At 40.0% G+C, this 10,782-nt stretch overlaps 3 protein-coding genes across 3 annotated transcripts; all 3 read right to left on the bottom strand.

Annotated features, from left to right (window-relative positions):
• Positions 1–92: 92 nt before the first annotated feature.
• On the bottom strand, positions 93–1,247 carry tmsb4x (thymosin beta 4 X-linked). Its single transcript, XM_035676721.1, has 3 exons — positions 1,139–1,247; positions 309–421; positions 93–207 (listed from the first exon to the last, which is right to left on the bottom strand). Exons 2-3 carry the CDS (start codon positions 406–408, stop codon positions 182–184), a joined length of 126 nt encoding a protein of 41 aa, XP_035532614.1. The 5' UTR covers positions 409–421; positions 1,139–1,247; the 3' UTR covers positions 93–181.
• Positions 1,248–1,941: 694 nt separating this feature from the next.
• Positions 1,942–6,834, bottom strand: LOC118339162 (toll-like receptor 8). The gene is made up of 2 exons (XM_035676720.1): positions 6,688–6,834; positions 1,942–5,259 (listed from the first exon to the last, which is right to left on the bottom strand). Exons 1-2 carry the CDS (start codon positions 6,688–6,690, stop codon positions 2,173–2,175), a joined length of 3,090 nt encoding a protein of 1,029 aa, XP_035532613.1. The 5' UTR covers positions 6,691–6,834; the 3' UTR covers positions 1,942–2,172.
• Positions 6,835–7,018: 184 nt separating this feature from the next.
• On the bottom strand, positions 7,019–10,668 carry tlr7 (toll-like receptor 7). The gene is made up of 2 exons (XM_035676719.1): positions 10,654–10,668; positions 7,019–10,307 (listed from the first exon to the last, which is right to left on the bottom strand). The coding sequence occupies exons 1-2, from the start codon at positions 10,666–10,668 to the stop codon at positions 7,161–7,163; spliced, it is 3,162 nt and encodes a 1,053-aa protein (XP_035532612.1). The 3' UTR covers positions 7,019–7,160.
• Positions 10,669–10,782: the final 114 nt, after the last annotated feature.

Raw genomic sequence — 10,782 nt, 5'->3', positions numbered from 1 at the left:
TGTTGACGTCAAGCCACTCTTCCTTACTGTACAGAGGGACATCTAGGCAAGGGAATGGTAGTGGGTGGGGAGGGTGTACAACCATTGTTTTGTCAATTAGTAACTACATGTTGGAAATAGTTTGAAAAAAAAAAAAGCCAAGGCTTGTGGAATGTACATTGCATAGGCGTGCAGGTCTCAATTATGACGACTTCTCCTGTTCGATGGCTGCAAAAGAAAAGAGGAAAAGTTTGCAACATCAGTTCCAAAGGTTGTGGAGCAGAGCAACTTTGTTTTTTAGATTAAGGGTCATTAGGCACAGCACATACTTTCTTTGGTTGGCAGTGTGTTTTTCTCCTGAGTCTCCGTCTTCTTCAGCTTGGTCTTGTCGAAGGTTGTGACTTCATTGATGTCAGGCTTGTCGGCCATGTCTGCAGAGGCTCTGAAAGACAAAATAATCCAGTTTAAAATCAGAACTCACCTGAGCGTGTGGACAGAATTAAACTAGAGATCAGAATTAATAGAGCTTGACAGCCATTAACATGATCAGTTCCATGTAAGACTAGACTATAGGGCTGAGGAACAAAAGCTTAAAAAAAAAAAAAAAAGCGATAAAATAAAATTTATGCAAAATATGCCGCATGTGGTCATTAGTGACTGACTTGAGAACAGCTTTGGGTCAGTTATGAGCGTGCGAGTGTGCAGCTGAGGGACCACCGCCCTTTCGAACAGTCTACATGAGCAGACTGCCTTTAACAATATCAAACCCATCTCTGACAAATAAACATAACTTGATTTAAAAAAATAAAAGTAGAATACATGAGGTTCAGTTTAACGCGTTAATATAATATTCAAGGAGCTGACACAGGCTTCGTTAAGTTTGATAGACCAGACAACAAAGCAGCGCTTCGGTCACTCTAACATTCCTTTGTTAAAACACGTCTGACTTTCGCCATTTTCTGATTAATTCCGGTAGGTTTGAACACATCCTGCCCAGCTGACACCGTTTACTGTTGATGCAGGACATTGTGAGACCACGAGGAGAGACGGGATAAACTCAAGAATAGCGATTTAATAATTCAACAGCGAGGCTAAAACAAAAAAGCAGGTGGGAAAAAAAAACGTACATATGGTGGAATAAACACAGAAACACACTTACCAGGGTTTTTGAGTCAGAGAAAAGACAGGGTGCACGTCTCGTTGGCGCAGGAGCACAGTGACGACTCCGGCGTCAATCACACTATAAATACTGCGCAGTATGCAAATGACGTTCAGACGACACGCCCACTGTCTCTAAAGCCTGCTTTTGTACAAATATGTATTTTAAAAAGACTGATAAAGATAAAACTCCAGATATACCTTCGTAATATTTTACATTTAGCACAAGTCTGTGCATTTATTTTGGGGGGGGGAAAGTGCGTTTAATCAGCTGCCAACACCTGCGTCAGATTAGGTGAGTTATCAGTTTTCTCCTGTCTCTATGCAAGTCTTTGCCTTCACAGCGGTTCCAGGTGTTTATTCGTACCTGAAAGTAACTAAAATGTTATGCTACGAAGTTATTTATTACGAGTGAAACAATGAGTCAAGTAGTTTTAGATTTAACTTGCACACTGTTAAAACTGTGTGAGGGGCGACACCGTGCGGCCAAACAGAGTAATAACCAGGAAATAATGCAGTGGCAGTGTAGATGGGGAGGAGTAGGTAGGTAGGGCCTACAGATCAGACAAAGTGTGGCTCCAGAATTTATATTATTGCTGGTTTTGGATTGAGCAAATCTTGACAGTTTTTGTTTTGATCCTTTAATAACAAAACAGCAATAAACACATGGAATAAAACAGAATGCAGTGACTTTTGTACTCACAATAAATTGCCCTTTTGTTGGATGAACTTGTGTACTTTTATATTTTCTAGGTTAGATGGAGGCCATAAAACAGATTGAAACATTTACATGTACAAAATGTCACAGATTTAAAAGGATTTATTTATATACTGTAATTTTTGCACATAAATCACATTCAGCATCATTGTATCTGTATGAAACAAAATATTGAAGTGAAATGTTGTCTTTATTTACCATTTAAGCTCCAGAGGGAGTGATGAAAGTTGTGAAGGACAACATCAGTGTTCAAAACAAGGCTCCAGATATTGATATTGTCCATCTTAGTAAAGTAGGCCTTTATTCTGATGACCGCTTCATTTGCTGGTGAAGTACTTTGAATAAGTCTTGTTGTACATCACCTGATTGTCCACTCTGACTATATTCCTCAGGTTTTGCCAAAACCAGGGCTCTGCAGCAGCGGTTCTCGGCCACTCCACGACACTTTTCCCGCACAGCCTCCTCCTCAGACGCAGAAAGTGAGATTGCTGCAGTACGGGTTCCAGCATCAGCAGCACGATCACGTCCACATTTTCATCAAGCAGTCTTTGGTGGGCCAGATACATCGCCAGCTTGAAAACTCCTGTCTTAACGTAACCCTCTGTCAAGACAAACAGGGTCTTGCGGCTGTATTGGATGCTCTGAGTGAGGTTATCCACCAGCGGGACTCCAGGGGGCCAGTCCCTCTCCTCCAGACACAGAGGAAGAGTCTTTTCTCCTTCCTCTTCCAGTTTCACTCGCAGATTTCTCATCACCCACTCAGAGACATGCAGATCTCTGGTGTCATAAGTCACAAAGACATCATAAACACTGTCTGGTGAGTTCAAGGAGCTGTATCCCTTCATCTTAGCTTTCACATAATGTAGGACATAGGAAGCATCCCAGTAAAATAAGTGAGCAACTGTTGTAACAAACATAAATAAAATAATCAAGGAGTTTGTGAGAATGTAGATCATGAATGCCTGACTGTCATTTACACACTGGTTAATGTCAAAGTATATCAGAGCATTATGCTTCTGGTTTGCTAGTGTGTCACATGTGACCTCAGTGGTCAGTCTGGGGATCTTTACATCACTGTTTTCAATCCACAGAATTAAATCTAATGAATCACAGGTGCACTGGAATGGGTTTCTCTGCAAGAACAAAGTCTGAATCTGATTTGCAGGTCTCGGTTGGAAGGTGGATTGATTGATGGTAGTCAGTTTGTTGTGGTTAAGGCAGAGAGTCTTAAGGCTTTTTGCACCATTTAAAAATCCATTGTCCAGGTGGAAAATGTGATTATGACTCAGGTCAAGTAAAGTCAAAGTGTGGGTAACATTTGAGTTTATTACTGTCACATTAGTTAAAGAATTGAAGCTCAGGTCTAAATTTTTAAGTTGATGGAAAAACCTCAGATTGTCCCATGCAAAATCAGTGAGTGAGTTGTGACTTAAGTGTAGTGTGGTGAGGTTATGGGGCAAATATTCATAAACATTGTCTGGAATCTTTGCAATTCTGTTGTTGGATATATCTAAAATGGTCAAATTAGTAAGATTAGTAAAAAGACACTTATATGAGCCATCTCTTTCTTTCCAAAGATTCCCTAGATTATTATGCGTAAACCGAAGTTCTGATAATGATTTGCTGTGCATCTGTTTTGTCGTCAATGTGGAAATTGAGTTGTAACTCATATTCAGCACTCTCAGGACGGGCAGATTTTTTGTAAAATTTAAATTATGCGTTACCCCAAACGCTTGAAAGTAGTGAGCATTGTGACTGAGGTCTAGCACTTGTAGTTTCCTTAGTTCTTTGAAGGCGTAATCATAGGCCAGATCAATCTTATTGAATGACAGGTCCAGGTATGTCAGATTGGGCAGCAAGGAGAACTCGGTTCCATTAAGTGCTGCCGAAAATCCATTCCCCGAGAGGTTGAGACATGCAATATTTCCGTAGCCCTCAAATTGCTTTGGAGAAATGAAGAACAGATTATTTGAGCTGAGGATTAGCACCCGTCCCGAGTCAAAGCACTCTTGCTTGATAAGGCTGTGTGATATCTCATAAGCGAAATCTTTTGGATGGGGTTTTAGAAACGGTGAAATGGAAAGGTCTGACTCCTGATTGTACCCCCCACTTGGATGCGGGGGGTTGTGCACTGGAATGGGATACAGCCTGTTTTCTGCAAGATATATCATTTTCAGGTTGGAGAATTTGCTGAATATTTTGGAATCAGAGTGAATAATGAAGTTAGTCCCTAAGTTCAATGCAGACAGATTTTTGAGCTCATACAGAGAACTGAGTGTGCCTGGCCCAATATCCTGGAAGACCAAACCCTCCAAGTGCAAAGTTCTAAGAGACACGAGTTTTGAAAACTCTTTTGAAAGATTTAATGTCGTAGGATAGTACTTGAGAGCAAAGTTGAACGAGAGATCAATTTTTTCTAGCCTGGGAAGGTATGTTAGAAACTTTGCCTCCTCAGTTATTGGTTTTTGCAGGAAGTTAAATGCCAGGAACAATTGTTTAAGCTTGTTCAGCTTCTCAAACCAGGAAGGATTCAGGTGGTTCATTGAGTTTCCTCCCAGGTTCAGTGTCTCAAGTTGTGTCAGACCGTGAAATGCATTAGGGTGGATACGAATAGACATATTTTGGCAAGGAACACAGGGATATGGAGCATTTTGACATCTTGGACAGTTCCCTTGTATTTGTAGGGTTTTTAAATTTTGCACCCCAAGAAAATCATCTTCATATATGTTCTGTATTTTGTTAGAACCCAGCTTTAACAAGAGCAATGATATGGGTAATCCTTTGGGAACTCGAGTTAAGTTGTTATAGGACAAGTCCAGAGCCTGTAAATTGGTCATTACTGCAAAGCTGTCATCCATAATCGTAACAGGTTTTCCACAAGGATTCCAGAAGTAGCAGTTTCTGGATAACCACAAATGTGTCACGTTAGTTAGGCCAACAAGGCTGCTGTTACCCAGCGACATAATCTTGTTAGTGTTTAGCTCAAGGACTGTCACACTGAGAGGGAGATTGCTGGGAATTTCTTTCAGAGAATTGCCAGTCAGTTTCAGTTCATGCAGGTTTGTCAGATTTTTGAAAGCATTCGCCGCAATGATCAGTCCATTGTTCTTGTTCGCCCAGCTGAGATTGAGTTGAGTCAGATTCCGCAGGTTAGAAAATGATTTAACTGAAACATTCGCTATGAAATTTTCCGATAAGTTGAGCTCAGTTGCATTATTAGTTATACCGTATGGTACTTTTTTCAGATGACGCCCTTTACAGTCAAACAGGACCTTAGTGACATTGTGGGGTATGACATCACAAGGGAATTGCCGTGACATCCATGCAGGTTTACACGCAGCAGGCTGGATCTCATAATGGCAACACAGACAGAGCAGCAGCACGTGCATCCAACATGTGATAGTCTGTAGATAAACAATACAATTGGTCAACTGGAGTAACTTTAACTTCCTCATTCCTTATATTCATACTGAACATTAGAGACTGTTTCCTAAAAGTTAATGTGAGTCTAAAATGAGGCTTCAGCAGTCTGAGTTAGTCAAATTAAATTTCTATCTTCCAATCGTACAGTATAGACAGGAGGAATGATTACAGCAAGAAAAACCTATTTAAATGTTCATACATGTATGGGCTCCAGACTATTGCTTTAACAAACTGTGAACCCATCCTTTTAGTATTAAAAGTATTGAATGGATAGTGTTGAGTATTGATTTAGAATTTAAAATGTATCCAGCAGGTGGCAGTAGTCTGTAAATTATCAACCAAGTGGAATAACTGCTCTTGGTATATTTTATCTGTATAATCTATGGTTAACCATAGTTTATGTGTATAATGTAACTTTAGCTAAAAGCTACTGCAACAGTAGCACAAGTAGAGAAAAGTTATAAAGTCAGTGGCTTGACTGAAAGACAACAGTATTTATCTGAACTTTACCAATGTTAGCTAACATTAGTCACCATAAGCTATTGGTCATACCAGACTAATTAAGGCTGTAGCAGCAAAACCTCTGAGTGTACTGAACTAAGTTATGTTTTTTTATCGCTATGAATTCAGCTTTTTTTATTTTTAATTAAATACGTTATTACTTCCTCCAAAAGCTACACCTCACTTTAACATCTAGTGTCACTATATCTGTAGGTGGTTGAAAGTGTTTTATTCCAGACTGATATATTCTATATCAACTTGTTCCAGCTCTACATTGCAATGAATTGAGTTACATCCGAATATATATTGTCAATGGTTACATCCCAAAATGTCAGCCTGACACATTTAGAAACTATAATTCTGTGGGTTTGAACAATGTTTGGCTGCACGGCATGACTTTGTATATAATAATCCACTAGCTGACCGCTGCATGGTAAGTGGTTAACTGTTACTCTCTAAAAATGGAAGGTGATACTGACAGAATAAATAAATGATATGATATATATATATATATTTATTTTCCACACAGTTGTGAGTAAACTTTAATGTACTGTATTTAATGTAGAACACTCCATTATAAAATAAAGTTTCAGTGTATATGGTATCAAATAAATGCATACACAGCTAGTCCATTTTCTAGTGCAGTTCTAAGTTGATCAAAATCTTAGAAGCACAAAATCATTATACAATTATAAACACGATTATATTACAGAAACATCCAATTAAAAACACATGCAAGTAACCAGTACATCCATAACACATGCAAATGAAGATCTCTGATGAGTAAATAATAAATGTATTCTCTGCTATACATACAATATGTAGCATATATATTATACTATATATACATTATATATATATTCTATAGCTTTGAAAAGTACAGAGAAACCTCTATTAATAAAACTCACCATTGTGCATGTACTGTATTGATTCCTTGTGATCCTTGAATTATAGCCACTTGACAATGAATTATTTGTAAAAACAATGCCTGTCTAGTGTGTTATCAAGTCAACACAAGTCAGAATACCACTTAATGTCTGTGTTCTTCCTCTTAAATAAAGACACATTAAAAAAAAAAAAACCCCAGCTGCTGAAGTTGCTTATAACAGCAATGAATAGTTCCCACAACAAGATAGGTGCTGACACAAAGAAGCATGCAAATTGAAGAAGTACATTTGTTTCACTTCCCCATTTCATGACATGTTGCCAGCTTTATGTTCATCTTATGCACAAATGAAAGTTATAACCCTCTGTGGAGATGGCAAAGAGTGCAAAGAATATTCTTGTTCTTAGATTAAAACACAGTGTAATTTATACACAGAGGTACATTCAGAACATTTAGAATAAAGAAGGAACTATGCATTACATTATATTGTTCTATTTACAGTGTCTCTTTGAAGAGATTGTTGTATTGTTTGTGGCTTTCCGTTGCTAATACACTTCTCAAGCTGAACCAGAAGTACGGCTGGGCTTGAGGGTTTGTTGGCCACTCCAGCACAGACCTCTTATACAGTCTCTTCCTTAATTTCAGGTACTTTGAATCACAAGGTACCTTCTCCAGGCAGATTAGGATGATGACGTCATTTTTTTCATCCATTAGCCTTTGATGGGCCATGTAGAAAGCTGTCTTGAAGTTGCCACTCTTAATATATCTGTTGGTGAGAATGAACACGGTCCTCTTGCTCTTGTGGATGCTCTGGGAGAGGTTGTCGATCAGGGGGCATCCGGGGATCCAGTCCCGTTCTTCGAGACACAGCGTCAGATGACGGTCTCCGCGGTCCTCCAGGTGGACGCACATTTCCTTCATCACCCACTCTGTCACTGCAGGGTCGTCCTTGTCATAGATCACAAAGGCATCATAGACGGAGCTTTGGGAGTACAGGCGGTTATAACCTTTGATCTTGGCCCTGCAGAAGTGGTAGATGTACCAGACGTCCCACAGGAAGAGGTGGCTTGAGATGGACAGGGTGAGGAAGCTGAGGATGAGGGAAGTCATGAGGGTGTAGAGGATGATTGACAGGTAGCTGTGCTGGCAGGCGAGCAGGTCCACTGAGATCACTGGATGACCTCTTTGTGCCCCGGGAGAGGCACACAAGACATCTGTGGCCAGTTTGGGGATGGTTACTGTGGTCTTGTTGAGCCACGTGATGAACCAAGTGGCACTGCAACTGCACAGGAATCTGTTGTTGTGCAGAAGCAGTTTTTCCATCTGATTAACAACATTATCTGGAAAACTAGATTGGTCAATGTGCTGTATGTGGTTAGAACTAAGATCTAGATATTTTAAGTTGTAGGCATCTTTGAGGAAGTCTGGTGTGAGTTTTAGGATTTGGTTTTTATGTAAAATTAGCTTTTTGAGAGATCTGGTACAGTTTGACAGCAGGTCTGGAACAGTAGTTAAGCTGTTTCCACTGAGATCTAAGACTTGCAAAGAATGCAGAAATTGTAGATTCTGCCACTCAAAGGAATTTAGTCTGTTGTTTTTCATGTATAGCTCAGACAGTTTGTCTGGCAGACCCCTGAACACTTCCCGTGGAAGGAAATTGAGGTTGTTGTGAGAGATGTCGAGAACTGTCAGATTAAGTAACTTCTTGAAATAATTGACATATCTGGTGTCCCCATCTCTCCACAACATATCTAACCGGTTATCCCTGAACTCTAACCTCTTTAGAGACTGACTCTCCAGCTCAGTGTTGGTGGTGGTAGAGATCTTGTTGTGGTTCATCATCAAGACCTTGAGATTTTTCAAATTTTTAGTGAAATTAAGCATGTGAGTCAAGCCCTCAGACTCAAAATAATGGTTGTTGCTACTTATATCCAAGATGACCAGATTTGTCAGCTCTTGAAACGCAGTGGAGTAGAGAAGGTCCAGGCGATTTGAGGAGAAGTCCAGATATTGTAAATTTTTCAGATTGGTGAATTCAGAGCCATTCAGACTTTGGCTCATTGCATTTCCAGACAGATTGAGACATCTCAGCTCTCCAAGATTTAAAAATCTTGAATGCAAGAAGAATATGTTGTTTCTGCTCACATCCAGGGTTTTGCCAAACTGACTGCATTCCCTGTTGACAAATGATGTAATAACTCCAAGTTCTTTATCTTTGTATTTGCAGCTGCGTGCATATTCATCATATCTGAAGTAATGAATCTCTCTTACTTCCTTATTTTGATACTGAGCAGCAGCCAGCATGGGAGACCATTGCATGGGCTCTCCCTCAGAGAAACCGACAGTTTCCTGGCCGTCAGAGGGGGAGGATATTTTGTTGTCAGACAGACTGATGATTTTAAAGCTTTTTAATTCCATCAGAATACTAAGGTTTGCCATTTTAATGAAGTTTGTACCCAGATCTACAACCTCCAAGTTTGTTAGAGGTTTTAAAGGAGCAATGCTCTCTGGTTTTAGCTGCTGAAACACAAAGCCCTTGATTCTGAGAATTCTAAGGGATTTGAGGGAAGAGAAACTGCCGCTCAGTCTCAGTGTTTGAGGATACCTCTGCAACTCATAGTTAAATGAAAGGTCCAGTTCTTCCAGTTTGCCCAGGAAATGTGGGAAGTCAGTCACTCCTATCTCTCCTGCTAAAAAGTTTGATGAGAGATCAAGCACCTTGAGCTCCTTTGTGCTGGCGAACCACTCGGATGGCACACGTGTCAGAGAGTTACTGTGCAGGCGGAGCGTCTTTAGCTTTGTCAACATTTTAAAAGCCGTATTGCTGATACTAAGCGGTGAATTATTCGGGCATGGGTTGCATGGGAAAGGAGCGTTGTAACATCGAGGGCAGTTTCCGCTAATATCCAGAATCTCAAGGTTTGTTAGGTTTTTGAAATCCTCATCAGTGACTTTTTGAATGTTATTGTTGTAGAGATACAACTCTTTCAGACCTGTGGGTAGTTGATGCGGAATAAAGGATAAGTTATTTGACTTGAGACATAACAATGTTAAATTCTTAAGCTGCAAAAACGCACCATCCTCTATCTCATAGGAAACATTACATGGGTTACGATAATAGCAGTTTTGACTGAGGTAAAGCATCTCAATATTTCTGATCTCAGAGAGGTTTGCTTTAGAAATACTATAAATATGATTGACTTCCAAACTCAGCAGGATCAGATTTGAAGGAAGGCCTTTAGGTATACTGTAGAGCTGATTGCCGTCTAAATACAACGCTCGCAGATTCCTCAGGCTGGTGAAGGTATTTTCTTCTATTGCCACACTCTGAGTGCACATGCGGTCCTTGGGGCCGATTTTGATGGGCACACAGTTGCACCTCATGTCAATCTCTGTCAGGTTTTCCAGACCTTGGAAGGAGGAGGAGTTTAATTTAGGAATATGGTTGATGGTGAGCGTCAGGTTGGTGGTGTCTCTGGGGATGCCAAGGGGGACATCTTTGAGACTTCTCTCAGTGCAGTCCACCTTCACCACACTCCCGTTGCTGGTCTCACTAACATCGCATGGCAGAGTTTTTGGGTAAGAAACGCTTGCTGTCGATATGGAGAGACAACACCACAGGCCCAGCAGTGACACACACATCTGTATAGAAACACACAGCGGTTCACTGAGCAATGTGTGCAGGTGGAAGGCTAATAATACACACAACAAGCAGAAACACATGCTAAAATTAAGTTTTGAGTCATATATGTACAGGATACTTCGTAATACAACTAGGAACTGTTACATAACTAAAACAAACATACATTATGCACATATAAAGCAAAACCACATGCTAAAATCACCATTTTCAGTATGTACAGCATGCTACTTCATAATACAACCACGAATAAAGTTCTCATATAAGCAAACCTGCCATTACTTTACATACAGTATGAATGTGATTATAATACCAAACAGTATACAAACAATGGTAACTGATACTTACCAGGTGGAAGAACATTTTTCACGTGAGAGATTGAAAAGAGGTCCTGCAATGTTGTCAAGTTGGATCGTGTACTGAAAGAACACTGTAACACTGATGTTAGGTGATGGGATGAAAGTAACAGGTGGCTGG

This window comes from Morone saxatilis, unplaced genomic scaffold, assembly GCF_004916995.1.
Source record: "Morone saxatilis isolate NCDOM2014 unplaced genomic scaffold, NCSU_SB_2.0 Contig5, whole genome shotgun sequence".
NCBI classification, from domain to species: domain Eukaryota; kingdom Metazoa; phylum Chordata; class Actinopteri; family Moronidae; genus Morone; species Morone saxatilis.
The sequence above is the reverse complement of the archived record's forward strand: the minus strand, read 5'-3'. Positions and strand labels throughout refer to the sequence as shown.